Source organism: Jaculus jaculus, chromosome 1 (genome assembly GCF_020740685.1).
Source record: "Jaculus jaculus isolate mJacJac1 chromosome 1, mJacJac1.mat.Y.cur, whole genome shotgun sequence".
In the NCBI taxonomy this organism is placed as follows: domain Eukaryota; kingdom Metazoa; phylum Chordata; class Mammalia; order Rodentia; family Dipodidae; genus Jaculus; species Jaculus jaculus.
In genome coordinates this window covers 134,020,964-134,038,688 of record NC_059102.1, presented here as the reverse complement: position 1 = coordinate 134,038,688, position 17,725 = coordinate 134,020,964, and the positions used below count along the sequence as shown (strand labels likewise).

General features: G+C 49.1%; 1 protein-coding gene across 4 annotated transcripts in view; it reads right to left on the bottom strand.

Annotated features, from left to right (window-relative positions):
• Positions 1 to 9,847: 9,847 nt before the first annotated feature.
• The window catches only part of Cdk5rap2 (CDK5 regulatory subunit associated protein 2), a 234,187-nt gene continuing 226,309 nt past the window's right edge, over positions 9,848 to 17,725 (bottom strand). For all 4 annotated transcript variants that reach the window (XM_045150597.1, XM_045150610.1, XM_045150615.1 and 1 more), the window contains 3 exons: positions 15,432 to 15,558; positions 10,820 to 10,866; positions 9,848 to 9,942 (listed from right to left, as the gene is read on the bottom strand). In XM_045150597.1, coding sequence (XP_045006532.1) covers positions 9,886 to 9,942; positions 10,820 to 10,866; positions 15,432 to 15,558 — 231 coding nt within the window. In that variant the 3' untranslated portion in view covers positions 9,848 to 9,885. The remainder of the gene's footprint in view (positions 9,943 to 10,819; positions 10,867 to 15,431; positions 15,559 to 17,725) is intronic.

Sequence of the window (17,725 nt, the reverse complement as noted above, 5' to 3'; positions counted from 1 at the left end):
TAAATACACTGGTTCATCGAGCTGGTATTGGTACAATTGTACTTTGGTCTGCCATCTGAGCCCTATTTAAAGGGAAGTTGTAGGTTTGCATTTCCCCATTTTCCTGTGACAATGGCTTAGACCACCTATGAGTTGGACACTCACAGCCATAACCTACACTACATACCAACCACTACAAAAGTCAAAGCAGAACAGCCAGGAGTCCATCCCGACACAGCTCCTCCTGCCCCCACATAACGGGTCCTCAGAAGTGTCTTCCCAGCCATAGGCCCTCAGACCCCAACAATCTCAGAAGGGCCCTCAGGGGATTGTACAGCCTGCAAAGGAGCAATTTGTACTTCAAGCTTGTTAATGAATCCCTGAACGGAGGAATTAATTACTGTCTGTCGAAATTAGACTTCTCTCTTCCTTTGAGATGCATCTTTTTATTCTTAATTAATTTTTTAAATTACGACGTCAGTGTGAAGTCTAATTTATTTCACTTTTACCATTATTTCTTTGATAAGCAATTTTACTTTATGCCGGTGCTTACCTCGGCACCAATCTGTCACATCAGCTCTCACTTCAACAGGCTGCTGCAGAGCAGGCCCTGGAGACCCCACAGGAGCTGCACCCCTTTGTGGACCTCAGTCTCCGCAGTGGAATGAATGAATCATTGTACCTGCCCACTCATCTCCTGTTCCATGGGCCTAGCACTATGCCCAGACTCTGAGGAGGGGGCAGGGCTGCCCTCCAGGGTCCATGAAGCACCACCACACTTACACCTCACTGACCCTATGAAGCAAAATCTATTATCCCAATTTATTTTTATTAATTTTTTGAGAGAGATGAGAGAGAATGGGCATGCCAGGGCCTCCAACAGCTGCAAACAAACTCCAGACACATGTGCCACCTTGTATATCTTCCTTACATGGGTCCTGACTAATCAAACCTGAGTCCTTTGGTTTTGCAGGCAAGCACCTTAACCACTAAGCAATCTCTCCAGCCCTATCATGCCCAATTTAGAGGTGAGTAGACTGAGTGCACAGAGATGAAGTTGCTGAGATATGAAAGAGGGATTGTTCTGGCTGGTTCTCGGATCTCCACGCTTTCTCTTCACCAACATACCTTCATGGGCTTATTAATTGTCTTAAAGCCTTCAATATAGTCCTAGCTGTTGACAGCACAAGCCCCAGGTGAGCCTAACTTGATTCTACCAGCACCTCCCTCCCATCTCTGTTTGTTCACTTGAGCCAGGAAGCCATATAAGAGGAAGTTGCTTTTGTCAGGACACTGCTCTTAGTCACAGGATTGCTATATGGCACAATCTGCTCAATCTCGCCCAATCAATAAATTCCCTGGTGTTTTTTTTCTCCTCAGGGCAGTTGAAGACAGAGAGCAGAGTCATCCTCCATTAACCCCCTATCCCCTGTTCCTCCTGGTTATGAGGCTGAGGTGACGTGAGCCTGAAAGTGGCCATAGCTAATGTCCTGGCTTACTCCGTGAAGTCAGCCTACAGCATCAAAGAGAGAAGAGGTACAGAGACCCTGGTTCCAACTCCCACAATGCTGCTCCACCCTGGCCCCCAAATTGTTGTCCTAAAACACTCCTCATGGGCTAAACCAGATTAAACAGGTTCGTCACTGCCTAAGGATTTCTGAGCAGCATGACTGGGCTTACAGAGCTGAAAGGACACAGAACATTGCCTGCTTTGCCATGATGGCCTCTAGCCAAGTGATCCTAATCCGTATGGGCTCCAAGTCTCTGAGTGGAACTTGTGTGGCCCAGCAGTGCCCTGTCCCTGCTTTCTCAGCACTCTCACCTCAAGAGCCCCAGGAGGGAAGACCCAGAGGAAGGCTGCCATCGAAGCCTTCCGGCTCAGGGGCTCTTGCTGCACACCCTGGGACCCAGCTCCTCTCCTCTCTCTGCCCGCCCCCCATGTATACAGCAGTGCAGAGAGGAATCTACCACACTTCTTGTCTCCAAGTTTCTGCATATAGGACTCCTTGACGAGGCCTTCCTACTACCACCAGCCCACTCATTTCAGACGCCACCTCCTGTGAAGACCTTCTGACCCTCGTCTCAGAAAGCACGAGCCCCCTCCTCTCTCTGCTGTCATCAGTTGATTGCTGCTTTGTAGCACCTGAGTTGAGGATGCCCGCTCATGTTGGCTCCCTATCATGTCCTAAGCTATGCAAGTACCGTGAGTCATTCATTCTCCCTCGGGCTCTGCCTGCATGTCTCCAGTCACTTTAGAAGAGCCTCCTCCCCTCATCTGATTCCCAAAGTGGTGAGGTGGGAACCAGGGCTCAGATGATTCCAAACTGTATCTTCACCATAAAACAAATATTTTGAAAAGGCTTTTGATGTCACTTTAATGGAGTGCAGAAAACACCATCCAGCCCCCCTCCCCCTCATTTTATTTTATCCTTTTTGCTGTTTTTCTTTCTTTAAAGCTCATGTTTGCTTTCATGTTACATGTTACTTATTTAGTTGCTTGTCAATTAGTGTCTATTCTCCAAGCGACAAGCACATTAGCAGCTGCAAAGACTAGAATTAAAATTCACAGCCTATTTTGGTGCCACCCAAGCCTGCCTGCCTTGCCTGAGGAAACAGCAGCTCCATGTCATTACAAAGAATGCCCTGCCTCTTCGTCCTTCCTGATACTGGCTTCTGGCTTAATTCCTCCCAACTCCTCCATGGTCATTACATGGGTGTGATGACTTGGAGATGGCTTTTTTTTTTTTTTTTTTTTAATGTACAAAGAAGACACAGCTCCTGTTCACAGCGGCCTCTGATGATGGTGTAGGACAGACACTGGCTGGATTTGAATAGCATATTGCAAATCACCAACACACACCTGGTCTCCACTCACTAGTTCAGCCACACAATGCAGTGAAAGCCTCCAATACTGGCAGCTCCTCCAGTCACCAGGCATGTGACTGAGCGAGTGTGCTGACTTCCCTGCACTCTACTTCCTCTTTGAAAATGAGAGAGCTAAATCACCACACAGGACGGCAGAACTGCAGTTGGGTGTGCAGAGCTTTGTGAACTGAGCCTTTCTGATGAATCAAGGCATAGCCTGCGTGCGTTCATTGCGTGGCTGGGCGGCCCAGCACCTCAAGGCTGTAGGCAGGTGGGATCATGAGACCCCAGTCCAATACAAGGCAGTCAGTCAAATGGCTGCAATGGTGGTACGTTTCTCTTTCTCTCTTCCCAACATGCTACTACACAGGTCCTCGCTCAGGAAAACTTTTGCTCTTTCGTTGTGAGCTCAGCAAACAGCTGCTACCACCACACATCCCTCTGAAAGGCACTGTTCTCTGCCCAGTCTCCTAGGAGTAGAAAGATTCTGGTGGCACTCCAATGGGAGAAGAGCTCTCAGAAGGTATGATTATGAGGCTGCCCAGATCATAATACAAAACAGTGCCTGCTTCCCACTGCTTGAATGAAGGTCCCTGGAAAACTGTCTCAGGGACATCCCTTCTAGGAGTAACAAGGACAAGCCCCTGGCTTGAATCCTGCTATATGACCTCAGGCAATTTTCTTTGCCTCTCTGAGCAAACTCTATGGGAATAAAATGAGGAAAATAAAGGAACTTTGGGAGTTTGAACAATGAGAAATTGGAACTTAGGCACCTCAGATATTGAAAATATCACCGTACCAAGAAAACGGGTTTTGTCACCCAACAGCTATGGGCGGGACCATGGCCACATGGTTGGATGCAGTCAGTCAGTCAAGTTCAAAGCAGAGATTCTTCAGCTGGAGCCCTAAGGCCTCAAGACCTAGAAGCCAGGGTACCAGGATACACCTGAACCAGAGCACATGGACCCTCCCAAGAGTCCTGCACCCCTCCTCTCCGTGAGTCATGGCTCAAGGCCTCAACTCCTGCATCCCACCCCAGCAACACAGGAAGCTCTAGACCACTGCTGGATACTCCTGGGGCCTGGGGACCTTGTTACAGCTGCCACTCTCTTCCCAAGACCAATTACCCATCTGGCTTGCCCCAGCCCAGCTCACTCCTGCATTTCGTGTGCGCTGCGCTGCTCTGCTCTGAGGACCTTTCAGCTGTGTGGAGAAGGCCTTTCACACACTAGACACTCACAATCTGCTGGGGGCCTAGCAATGGAAGAAATGGGATGACTTGTCCACAGATGGGTCCAAAGAGCCAGGAACATGGCTGGCGTCAAGCAGGCGCTCAGTCCTGACTCAAGGCCAGTAAAGAGAAGGCAGTGAGAGGAGCTCAAGAGGAACAGCCTCTAAGCTTGCATCAGGATTCCAGAGCGACTCTATTTGAAATGGGGGTCCCCTGCAACTTGCCATGGCCTGCAATGCATACATCTCCAGGGTGCTTTTCACCCTGAGATTAACAAATTTCTGTAATGCTATGTTTGCAGAAAGACAGCAGATTTCAAATGAACCCTGAGAAGGGAGAAGCCCTGAGAGGGGAGTGCCACCCAGCTGTGTCCACAACTTGAAGCATGACCCCAGAAAGCTCTCACCCCATTCATAGACTCAAGTTTCCCATCTGGACAAAGGCCCTGGGTCACTGATTTTTCAAAGGGTGTCCCTTTTAACCCTGTTGTTGCTTGAGGGGCCTGAGAGAGGGAATGAAGGCCTAGTGGGCTCCTGAGTGGTCGAGACCCTGGGAGCCCTCTCAGTCTGCCTTCAGATTCTTTTTGAATGAAGCAACCCAATTCCCAGACATGTCTGGAAACTATTGAGCCAGTCCCTGGCTAGGGCCCAGGAGAAGAGGGCCTCACCTACTCTGGGCTTTGGCCAGATGGTCTCACCCCTCTGAGCTTCATTCTCCTGTCTGTCTAAAGGGGGCTGGGTAAAAAGCCCTCAGATGTCTTCCCTAGCTTGGGGCAGCAGAAAGAGCCTGAGAAAGTGTGAGAACCAAGGTGCAAAGGTATGGAGATGAAGTCTGCAGGGGGACAATTACTATCACATACAATATAAAATTCTAATGGCAGAATTGCTTATATTAGAATAGACATTATGGAGCATGGTTCCATCAAATGAATATAATAGACTTGTTTTATATTACAATGCACACTGTAATTACACATTTCAATAATTCCTTCAAGGCATTACATAGAAGCGTTCTGAAGTAATGGGAGTCTTGGAACCATATATAACAACTTGCCTGAGGGAAGTATGCTGAGGGTGTTGGCAGAGGCCTCCAAGCGGCAGGGAGAGGCAGCTTCCCCAGGCCCATGCACTGGGATCCTGGCTATTGTCTTTAGCAGCTCTGTGTAGAGGACCCATCCCAGCACCTGCCCACCTAGTCAGGAATGCCCTCTGGGCTGGTGAAAGGAAGAAGACAACTACAATGGCTTCCTGGGGATCCTCAGGTGCGCAGGAGGCGCAAACATCAGGGAGGTGTCATTCAAGGCAGAGAAGTCGGGGCTGGGAGCACTTGGATCCCTCCCAGAGGGCAGGTGGAACTGTGCACAGAGAACAGTTCCATCTGGGCAGTGGTTTGGACACCACCCTGCTCCCCAGACATCACAGAGTCACTCTAGGAAATGCCCAAGGGTGGTATCCACAATGGGAGTCCAGCAGGTCCTGGGAACTACTTCCAGGTTAGACCTCCCCCATGCTGGGTGAATAGGAAGGCTTCCTCTCCTGCCCTCAGCCACCCTACAGCCACAGCCAGAAAGGGAATGCTCGGTCCTCAGAGCCAGAGGGCTCACTGCCTTAGAGATTGCTCAAGGTCGTCATCACTCCGTCTGACCAGCCTCGTCACAAACCTTTAGTGCTCTGACTTGTTGGGCTTTCTACTTCAACCTCCTGACACGACTAGCACTGACCGCCCAATGGTCTATCTCCCCATTTCCTTTCAGCCTTGACCAATTCCCTCCCACGGAGCCTTCAGCAGCCTACAAGCTTCTGCAGAGGCTGTTCCTTCCACCTGGGGCATCCTTTCCCACCTCCCACCGCAACAAGCAAGCAGATGGCACTGGTCACCTACCTGGAGCAGGGTGGTGTCCAAACCACTGCCCAGATGGGACTGTTCTCTGTGCACAGTTCCACCTGCCTCTGGGAGGGATCCAAGTGCTCCCAGCCCCGACTTCTCTGCCTTGAATGACACCTCCCTGATGTTTGCGCCTCCTGCGCACCTGGGGATCCCCAGGAAGCCATTGTAGTTGTCTTCTTCCTTTCACCAGCCCCACCATAACCTAAGCCACGCACAGCAGCTTGATCCTATCCTCTTCCTCCCCAATCCACAGCACAGTATCCTGCTCCACTCTGCCTCAGTTTCCAGGTGAGCACACTCCAGTCACTCAACAGCCTGCAGCCATCCCGTGCACAGCTATCCTGATGACATGGCCTGCCTCCTGCTCCTGGTACCTAGGCTTTGCCAATGTTACTAACTGGGTTCTCAACTCCAGCCAAATGCCAGTGAGGGAGAATCACCAGCCAGTGAAGTCAATACTAACAGCTCATCCTTGTTAGGAAGACCAGCCACTGAGCTCTGGTACACAAATTAAGTGCCACCAAGCAGGAGGAGTCAGGGTAGGAGCATACTATGCAAGGGTGGTGTGCACCAAGACCCTGTGGCTGTAGCTCAGGAAAGCCCTAAGAAGCTAGAGCATAGGACCTACATGACAGAGGCCAGAGGGTGACATGATCAGCTTTGCAGGAGACAGGTGAATGGGCCAGGGTAGGTGTGGGGAGGTCAAGTGAGATGCTCCTGCAGAAAGTGGCCCTGGTAAGAGCTGACGGGCACCTGAAGTGGGACATGAGCAGATAAAGTGGCCTTGGCTGCACGCAGGATCTGGAACACAAGAGTCAGAGGTACAGGGGTCTGTGTGTGTGCCATCAGCAGGAAGCAGAATGGGTACTGGCATGGGTAAACCACGGCCCGTGGACTTAGCTGCTCAGGGCATCCACTGGGTGTTGTATCTACGATGAGGAAGCTGACACTAGACTCTAACTGGGCTCCACCCGACAGCGAGCAGCACAGGCAGGAAGGCCTGCTCTGTGGCAAGTGGTAACTAAGACTGGCCTGCGGCAAAGCCTGGGCTTCTTGGGAGACAGGATGAGTAGTTTCCATAACTGGATTTTTAAGTTAGATTCAAAATACGGCCAAGATTGAAGAGGCAATCTGGCAGGCCTGGGCTCCCACAGGCAGGCTTCTCAGTTCCACAATGCTGGGACTAACTTATTAGCAAGATCACTCTTTCTCTGTCCATGGCCCATGGCTATTTATTTTCAAGGCAGCTGTGTTGAGGAATGCAACTGTGGGTCTCTGAGCCCCTGCCCTGGCACAGGGGGACACTGTCTTAGAAGGAGCAGGGGAAGGGCTACAGTTTTTCTAACAGACAGCATTCTGGTACTACAGAATGATCTAGAAGGCAGAATCATTTAGAGACCAGGTTCTGACAGGCTCAATTTCCTCCTTTGAAATGGGCCAATACGGTGGGGGGTGGGTACAGACCCTCAGGTGGGATTTCTCCACCTCACAGCAGGAATGTAGGCGGATAGGTTAAAAATGAAATCACTGTCAAGGTCAAAAATACATGTATAAAAAGTATTGTTTTAAATATTTACATCCCCCAAAATGACATCAAAGGCCACTTCCAAGAAGGGACAAGCAAGAAGCCCCAGGTCTCGTCCTCTTTTTCTATATAGTTAGTCCATGCAGCTGCGCCTCTCAGGTCTGACCGCTCAGGCACATGTGGTGATTAATTTCGCCAACTATGGGAAATTGATGCATTTTTTGATTACTGCTTCAGAGCCTCCTGAATTCAGCTGCTGGTAAAATTAACTCACCAGGGACAATGGAGCTTTTTCCAAGGTCTAAATTGTCCTTATTTGCAGAGTTTGTTCTTGGCCCTAATCCAGCCCAAACAAACCCAGCCGCTCCCCACCTCCTAGAAGAGGGAGGGCCTTCACTAGCCCAAGGTTGGCAGTATTGTAAACTGAAGGATATTAACAGACTTGCTTTAGATTGCTGTGTTCTTGGGACGCTGTGGGAAACTGGATGCTAATGGCCGTCTGGGTTCCAAGATATACCGGGTTGAGCACCTAGATGGGCCCAGATATAGCAATTCCTCCCTCACAGACCCCTAGCTCATGCCCTTGCCAGTGACCAAGCTCAGCTCTCACAGGCAGTATACTAACCAAGTGACAGGCATGGCGAATTGTTCACCACAGGTACATCTGAACCAAATCAAGCCTGGCTTGGGCAGCCATCACCATATTTCAAAGCCTTGTCCACACCTGACACAGGATCTTCAAACAGCACTTTAAAAACTGGCCTGACATTAGCCACTGAGACACTGAAGAGCTATTTTTAGCAAAGGTCTTTATTCTTCAGCTACTTCCAAATTTTGAAGCTCGCAACAGATCTACCATCAGGACTGTGCGGAAGGGTGACTCCCACGGAGCAGGTGTGTTAACAGGACAGAAGCAGAGACCGGGGACTAGAAGGCAGGCCTGCTGTTCTTGTTGAAAAAGGAACCCGACATGAGGCAATACCTAAATTTTCATCCTCACACTGGTTATGTATATAGGAAGAGACCAGCCTGACTCATCTAGTCCCTCACCAAGTGGATGGAGGTTGAGAGCAGGTGCTGCCTAAGTGTCACTTCCCTCTTCCCCAAGTGGAGCAGGCAAGTCACCTGACCATCATCATTTCTGGGCAGCTATGTGGTACCAGAAGCCAGCCTGGGGTTCTGAAGGGCAGGAGAGAGCCAAGCCCTTGGCTGTCCCATGAAGATAGGCAATTCCTACTCCTGAGAGCCATCACAGGCCCCCACTGGGCTCCAGAGGTCTCTAGTGAAGTAAGGGAGAAGGGAGGGGGCAATCAAGCAAGAAGCCCAAGAGGAGGTAACAGGCAAAGTGCAGCAAGAGTAACTTCAGAGCAGAGGCAAACTGAAGGGTCAGTCAAATGGATGCTCACGTCCCTGAAAGGACAGAGAGGGCTGCTGCATCAGAGCTCTGATGGCTGTGGCACTGAGGCTATGTCCAGCTGGTGCCTGCTCTGTAGCATCTCACAATGGGCATGCAGCTGTGAAGCGGAAAGCCAGCTTGTATGGCTGGGGTATCCGAAGCTGCTACTGGCTCTCAGGGTGCCACATGGACCACTTTGTGCCAGTCTTGAAGCTCAGCTACAAGCAGGACTATGGCCTCTTTGTTTACCTCTCAGAAACACTGTGCAGCTCACAGCCAAGGTTAAGGATGCTTAAACACGAAGGCCAATGGCAGGGCTGCAGCAAGCAAGTGCACCAGGCAGCAATGTTAACATCTGAGTGTTCAGGTCGCTAGCATCACTGAAACAATGCAAATGCCAAGTCTCAGCTCCAAGCTTTACTCTGTTCCTTAAATCCAAAACCACATGGGCTTGTAAGACAGCTCTAGGAGTTGAGGATCTGTGGGGGTGCAGTGTGCCCAGGCCACCCCTCATGGACTCGCATTTCTCTAGGCTCCCAAGTGGACTCGGTAGTGACTGAGATGCGAGGCCATGTGGCTCCTCAAGACCCGGTCTGTCTGCTTGGGAGCATGGGACCTGGGCTTGAAGGCGCCTCCCAGAAGTGGCGAGTCATGCACCTGAAATTAAATGATCCATTTAAGGAGCATCTTCACTCTCTGTGCTGGCTGAGAGGTGCATCTTGGGTCCAGTGTGGACCTGACCACACCGATATGCGACACCTCAGCTCCGGGCCCTGCACAAGACTCCAGTGCGGCAGTCCAGAGCTCAAAGCTCTGCTGGCTCCTCACTGCAGAACACCAGAACCTTTGAGACAATGAGCTGAGCCAACTTTCGGACAGAAATCACTGAGGAAACAACACATTTCCTTTGGTCCAGCAACCTTTTTGTCTTTCACCCCTAGGAATCACAGTTAGGACAAAGACATTATGGCAGAGACATGCTTTATTGGCTGAGTGTTCTCCTCAGGAGCCTGGTCTGCTGGGACTGGATGTTCCTGGATGTGCACCCCCAGGCCTGAGCTAGGAAAGAGAGGGAAAAAGAAGAACTTTAGGTCATGGAGGATTTCTGAGGTAGGATCCCTAACAGTTAAAGGTGAGGTGCTATTTCAAAACTGCTTTCAAAGACACTGATTAGCAAACATTTACAGAACAAATTGACAATGAGGTCGTTCTGCATTCATTCATCCATTCACTCCCCTGTCAGTCACTGTTTACTCTCGTTCTCACTGGTAAAGACAGCCAGCACTGAAGGTGGGAACTCAGAGCACCCACTGATGGCAAGTGTGATAAAGTGTAACTCCTCAAGCTCTGCTAACAGAAAACTACCACCATTTGTGGAGTTCGTGACCCCCAGGCCACCTTTGTAAAAGCCATTTCTGAGCTGGAGAGATAGTTCAGCAGTCAAGTGTGCTTCCTGTGAAGGCATGAAGGCCTAAGGGAGCCTGAAACTACCACAGTTTGAGTTTTCAGATACCAGTGGGAACAAGCTGAGTGTGGCTGTGTATACCTCTAATCCCAGTCCTGCAAAGGGGAACAAAGAAACCAGGCAATCACCCCAGCTTGCATTTAAAAACAGCAAGCTCCAGTATTAGTAAGAGACTCCATCTCAAGTAAGAATGGGTAGAAGAACAATGCAGTTAGACCCCTGATGTTCATGTCTGGCCACCACAGGCAGGAACCCCTGGCTACATCACGCGACACACACACACACACACACACACACACACACACACACACACACACACACACACAGGCAAGCAAAGAAAACAAAACAAGCCATTTCTGGTTCTGCTCCCCACCCCCACCACCCCACAGCTTTCTAAAAATAACTCACGCATTACCTCTAAATTTCCTCTACCACCCACAGCTTTCAGAAAGAACAACTCAGAGACATTACCTCTAAGTTCCCTCTGGCCTTCCGAAGGACTTGGTGGGTGATGACCACTGAGGAGAAACAAAGAACAGGACAGTTAGAGCTGAGACACAAGGGCTGGGTGGGAACCGGGAGCAGGCAGCAGGCAGCACCACCACAAGGACAGCAGCAGGCTGGAATCAAACGCCCCCACAGGCTCACAGGTGTGACGCCTGGTCCTCAGCTAGTGGTGCTATTGTAGGAGGTTGTAGAATCCAAGGAACTGTGGCTTCGCTGGCAGAAGCAGATCACGGTGGGCAGGCCTCGAAGATGATTCCTTCTTCTGGCTCTGGCCTGAACTCTACTTGCTGATCAGCCAATATGTAAACAAATTAATTGGGCTGCAAGCTCCTGCTACCCCACACTGAGGCTCTTAGTCTGTCTTTCCTGCAATGATGGACTTATTCCCTGAAACTGTGAGCCAAAACAAATCCTTCCTCTCTTTTTTTCCTTAAGTTGTCTCTCTTGGGTATTTTATCACAAGAAGAAAAGTAATTAATAAAACAGTCCTGAAATATCCAGAAAAGGTTCCTTCCACCTATTCCTTCTCACACTCCAGGGCCAAACTACCCATCAAGAAAGGTAGATCACAGATGGTATCTCTTCAAGTCCTCACAGAAACTCAGAGGTAGAGCACACATGTCAATTTTCACAGGCAACACCAGGCTGTGCAGTTGTCCTGGGCTCAGCTCTGTGAGCCGGTGGTGGGGGGCGGGGGGGAGTGGTGGCAATGGGTGGTGATGGAATAGGGCAGGGTATAGGCCTGAGTCTGACCAGTGCTTGGCTTCCTCTTCTAGCATGGTCCTCTGGGAAGCAGTGTAGGAAGCAAGTCCACAGTTGAAGGTGCACATCAAATGACCAGGCAAGTTCTGTACAACCAGGGTTTTATATAACACTCCTTCAAGCAAACTTCTTGTGGCCTGAAAGAACTCTGGGCATTTTGTCTCCTTCTACTGCCCTTCAGCTGTCAAAATAGCCAACATGGTTCCTTGGCAAGTTGTGTTCTACTTAGACAAGAGTGGGCTGGGGAGTGAGTTCAGAGGACCACTGCCCACTGACACCTGAACTGTGTCCCAGGCAATGTCAGAACTCTAAGAAGAATGGGAGTGCTCACCACTCAGGAGCAACTGTGAGAGAAGGTAGCTTCCTGCCATAGTCCTTTCTTTTCCAATGAACTCCAGCAGGAACAGGAATGGCACTGCTGAGAAAATTCTAAGCCTAATCAGGAATCAGTTCCAAAGATGGGCATGGAGGCTTACACCTTAGTCCCAGCATGGGAAGCAGAGGCAGGAGAACTGCCATGAGTCTGAGGGCCATCTGGGCTATAGGATGAGAGACTGCCCCAGCACACATGGCCCACTCCTTGCTTATTTAGTATAATGGCTCTGTAGGAGCCTAGAGGAAAGCTTTTCTTGATTTACAAAAATTTCCTCTGGAGGTAAGGAGGTCTACTGACATTGTAGGCTTCATTTTTACCTGAGCAAAAGAAATTTCAGAGGTATCCTCTGCTTCTCTGAGGGTCCATGTTGTGCCCGAGAGAGCCCTACAAACACAAATCGTGCAATTTTGACGTGTGTAGGAATGTGTGCACCTTTCTGGGTGGAGACCATCAGTCTCCCAAGATTCACCAAGGGGCCTGTGACCCAAAACAGATTGTCACAGTATGGAAGTTAAAAATAGTCTCAAAAGAGCACTGGATGTACATAAGAACCAAGCTCATCATACAAGCTAAGGACCTTCTGACCAAAGTCCTGAAGTGCCCTTACATCTAAACAAGAGCACTGTCCATATTCCAACACTCAGAAATTCCTGCTGTGATGAGAAGATGGAAGTTCAAAGTGGTTAAAAGAAATCCATTCTAAATCTGATTAGCCCCACTGCAGGGGAAGAAGTTCTCATGTCATAGCCACCAACTTGGTCCAGGACTCTCCTCCTCAAGGGACTAGCAAAGAAGATGTCCATGGAGGGACCCAACTGTGCCTGAGGGTGGGTGCCAACTGTGACTCACTGAAGACCGCAGCCCGATACAGGACTGCTACAGGCAAAGGAGGACCTGAGACCCAAAAATGAAGTGGGCAGTGCCAGGGCACAAGACCAGTAAGTGGCAGGATCCAGGGTCTCACAGAACCCCCTTCCCCTATTTTCTCCTGCAAACTCTGGAAGGAGGTCCAGGTCAGCATGACCTAGCAAGAGCCGGCCCTAGCCCTTTCTCATCCCTGTCACCATGTGGGAAAGGAAGGCTAGGAGACATCATGCCAACTATCACTCAATCACTTCAGAGCCACGAACAGACTCAGCAGGCTGAGGAGTTTGGGATTCCCATCAAGATGAGAGGCAGGACCTGACACAGAGGAGGCACAGGCGCAGGCAGGGCCATATCAAACACCCTGAGGGGAGATATTCTCCCTGCTTTGAGCCAAGCCACCTCCAGACTGGCCTTAGAGACATAAAGCTGGATGGCCCTGAACCAGTGCTGGGAAGAGATGAGGGTTTCTTACTGTAAATGGCATCCCATCTCCATGTGCAGCATTTCTGGACTTGCTGAAAAGGAACAGCTAGCATTTATAAGCATCGGCTCTACCCTCAGCACTGGCAGCATGCTGCCCAGTTCCATACATGGGAAGGCAGAGCCACTTTCTACATGGCTATGACTAAAGCCCAGGTTCCTATGGCCCCCTGGGTCCTCTGGAATTACTTTTTCTGGTTAGAAATAGGAGTCTAAAGCTCAGAAGGAAAGACACTTAATTTAGGTCACACAGAAGAGCAATGCCATAAAGTATACTCCTTCCACTCCACTCTCAGTGACCTGGAATGCAGACATGGCATGTTCTGGTCCTCTGAACTGCCACAGTAGCATCTGATCTGAGTTCTGCCTACCTCTGAAATTCTTCACCAGAAACCAGGTTCAACAATAGCCCTGTAGCAGCTGTTCAGGGAGGCGGGGGCACCAATGCCGGAGTTCTATCTGCCTGGACTCAGCCCTGCTTCTCCAGGAATCTAATCCAAATACCCCCAACATATGAACATGACCATGACTAGTGCCCCTCTTCTCAAAAAGGGACATGAGTCTCTCAGACCTCACAACATGCACTACTGTGAGTCAACTGCCTCTCTTTCAAAGCCGTCCCTTTCCCTGCTGGCCTAGAGACCATCACAGCCATCAGGGGGCTCCCCAGCTCATGGTCCCTCTGTGCTCAGCCACAGGCTCTTCTGAAACTCCCAGACACCAACTCACAGGCTCCTTGTAACAATGGTCCCACCTTTCTTCTGTTATGGTTTGGATCTGAAATATTCCCCACAGACACATGTGTTTAAAAGTTTGGTTCCCAGCTCATGGCACTGTTTTGGGAGGTTACACACTGATACCTGGGTAGCCTACCCTGCCATGATGGACTGTACCATCTGAACTATGAGCCCCTTTCCTCTTTGAATTTGCATCTCAGGAACTCTACCAGGTATTCTGTCACAGGGACAAGACCAGAAACTAATATTCTCTCTCACCCAAGCATAAGTCTTGGCATGTCCCAGAACACTCAGCGCTCCCTTGCTTCCAGGGGTATGGCTGGAAGGGCAAGACAGTCTTCCAGAATGCAGCTCCTGCTTCTCTGCTGATTGGCTAGTTCTGAGGGCTGACTCTTATTTAACCCTGAGGATCCAATCAGACCCAATCTTAACCACAGCCTCAACCAGACCCTCACTAGCTCTGAGGCTGCCTGGAAAACCCCTTAGCAAATTGTGCAACTTGGTCACCTCTGGCAGTATCCCCCCCAGACTCCCAAGGGTGCTTCCAAGGGACATGAATGTTTACTCCTCTACCCCGTGATGAAGCCCATGCTCCCCACTGGCAGAAAACACCTGTTCCCATCCCCAGAGCCTGGGGTTGACAGGCACAGGAAAGGGGCCCAGGCTCTGCCCATAACTGACTTTCTCTCATTTGCAGTTCAAACTGCTGGTTTCACAGTCCATCTTCAGAAGGTTCCTGGGGGTAGCTAAGAAAGCTGCCTATCAGCAGCTCTGTATCTTACGGAATGCCCCAGGAAGGTGGATTCTGTTCAAGGCCAGTGGCTCCTCAGGGAGGAAGGGGCTGATAGCAGTTCTCCTCAGATAAGACAAAAATGACCTGCTGACAGCATAGGGCAAGGCCAGGGACGAGCTGCTGGAGAACCTGGTGGAAGCTGCTCCTCTACACATGCTGATGAGAGGTGCTGAGTGTTTGAACCAGGAGACATGTGGCTGCCAGATGGTCTCCGAAGTAGTGGGAGCCACAAGAGCCTCCATCACACACAGCTGTCCAGGTAGATCCTGTACTCTAGGAAGGAGCCGCCCTGAGTTCCAACTGAAGCCTTTCCCAAGAGGCTCTGTCTCCTGCTCCACCTGTCTCAGCCTGCCACAGGCATCTCTTATTGTGCTGGTTTCTCACAGACAAGGCCTCCCTTCTTGCCTCTGTCCATCCTGGGACTTGCCACTCCCTGTTCCAGCTGACAACATTGCTGGTTTGACAAAAGTCTGGGCTTTGAAGTGTGTGAACCTGGGCTCGTGCCAGTCCTTAGAGGCGAGGCATGGTCCAACACAGCAGCCACCCCAGCAGCTCACTTACACTGATCAAAGATGACTCTTTCCTGGTGCTTGCTTTGCTGCAAAAGCTTCGCTGTGTTCTGCAGCTTCCTTTCTTGTTCAAACAACTTTCTGTGTAGCCGGGTGAGCTGTACCTTCATTTCTCCAATCTAAAGAGAAGAGAATTATGAAAATGAACACAAATATCAGACATCACACTACACAGAATGCACTCCAAAACAGTATCAAAATGTGTTCAACTTCACTAGCAAAATATCTGAATCAAAGCCTTTTCTGCACATCAGATTGGCCAAATTGAATAAGCCCAGGGAGGGTGAGGAGGAAGCATCTGAGGAGTGGGGGTGGGGGAACGGGGGTGGCCTGGTCAGGGTGTGCTGGCAAGATCACCAAATCATAAACGCACATATATCTCAGACCTGGCAATTCTACACCACAGCATCAACCCTGAGGAGCAATAACGTCAGTGCAAGAAGATACCTGTCTCCACAGATGTTCGCCTCAGCATTGTTAGTGGCAGGAACAATAAACAACCTGATTTGTTTAATATGAATCTGAGTAAATAAATTATGGCAATTACATACAAAGGAATAATTTTGCAGCTATTAAAAAGGACGTGGTAGAGCTCTATTTATTGATTTTAAAAAATGATTATAACTGATGGTAAAAGAGCCCCAAACAACACAATCTGAACACTGTATCTGAGGCATTTGTTTCATAAAAATGAATACATATCTCTACATGTATAGGTTTCTATGAAGATAGGATAACAAAGCATTAATGGCAGTATATCCATGAGATGTGACTTACAATTTTTGATACTTCTTTTGTTTCAACAGAGGCTATAATGCTGATTTAACGTTTAGTGTTTAAATCCTAACAAGATAATTACAAATTTTTACTCAATACTTGTGCAGATTTATTTTAATTTGTCACAGCGGAGTGTGGTCCAGCCCAATCTCCAGTCCTCTACAGTGAATCACACAGTACAGACTCTTAACTGGCTCCAGGGCTAAGCACATTCACTGTCTCTCAGAAAGCACGTTTAACAGTACCTCCAGTTTGTCCCCAGACTTTACGTACTTGTCATGAAATTACAGAATCAAATTAAATATCAAGTCAACCTATGAGCCGCAAAACAAAGGACTGGCTGTATAAAACTAGGATAGGCTTCAGGACGACCAAATAAAGGCAAGCCACTGAAAAACACTTTTCTGGCAAATGAGGTGTGGGCGAAGCAACTGTAAAAGATGTGGGAGGGACAGTCTAGAAGAATTCTATATTCAAATTGCTTTGTAAGTGTCTCAGGTTTTCTCTTCATCTTAAAGAAACAGAAATTGGAAGTGACAGACATACATTATGGATGTCGCTTATGAAAGAAAGAAGAGGTGGAACTCCAATCAGCAGATCCATATGCAAAGAAAAGGCCTGGCCCTACATCAAAAGAATGGCAAATGAATGTACATTTATCTGTTTTAAGTTAAATGGAAATGTTTTAAGTATGTATCATTTTTTGATTCCCTGCCTTAACCTACTTCTAAGTTTAACCAATCATGTCAGCTACAAGGACTTCAATAGTTCCTCTAAAGCAGATCGTAATTTAATCATTAGATTTGCTTTGATTCTGTCCCACAGGCTAGGACCCCACAAACACTTGTCTTCTGGCCACAGTTCCATAGATCATGCTTCCTAGGATGGGCACCCCATAGTTCTACTCCTGGGACAATTAAAATAACACCTGACCCTTGCACCATACTGCAAGACTCAAGGAAGACAACGGAAGCTGACAGGGAGCTCTGAAGGGGAGGATGGTCCCCTTCTACCTTGCTTAGCTCCATTCCTCTTTTTACAGCCAGTTCAACATGGTACTTACTTAGAAAGAAATGATTTTGCAGCTATTAAAAATGTTGTACATGAACTGGAGAGATGGATTAGAGGTTAAGCACTTGCCTGTGAAGCCCAAGGACCCCAGTTTTAGGCTCGATTCCCCAGGACCCATGTAAGCCAGATGCACAAGGGCGCACACATCTGGAGTTCATTTCCAGTGGGTGGAGGCCCTGGCCCGCACATTCTATCTGCCTCTTTCTCTTGTCTGTCTGTTGCTCTCAAATAAATAAATAAAAATAAAAACAAACAAACAAAATGTTGTACACAGGCTGGAGAGATGGTCTTGTGGTTAAGGCACTTGCCTTCAAAGCCTAAGGACCCAGGTTCAAGTTCCCAGTACCCACGTAAGCCAGATACACAGGTGGTGCATGTGTCTTTAGTTTGTATGCAGTGGCTGAAGGCCCTGGTATACCCATTCTCTACCTGGCCTCT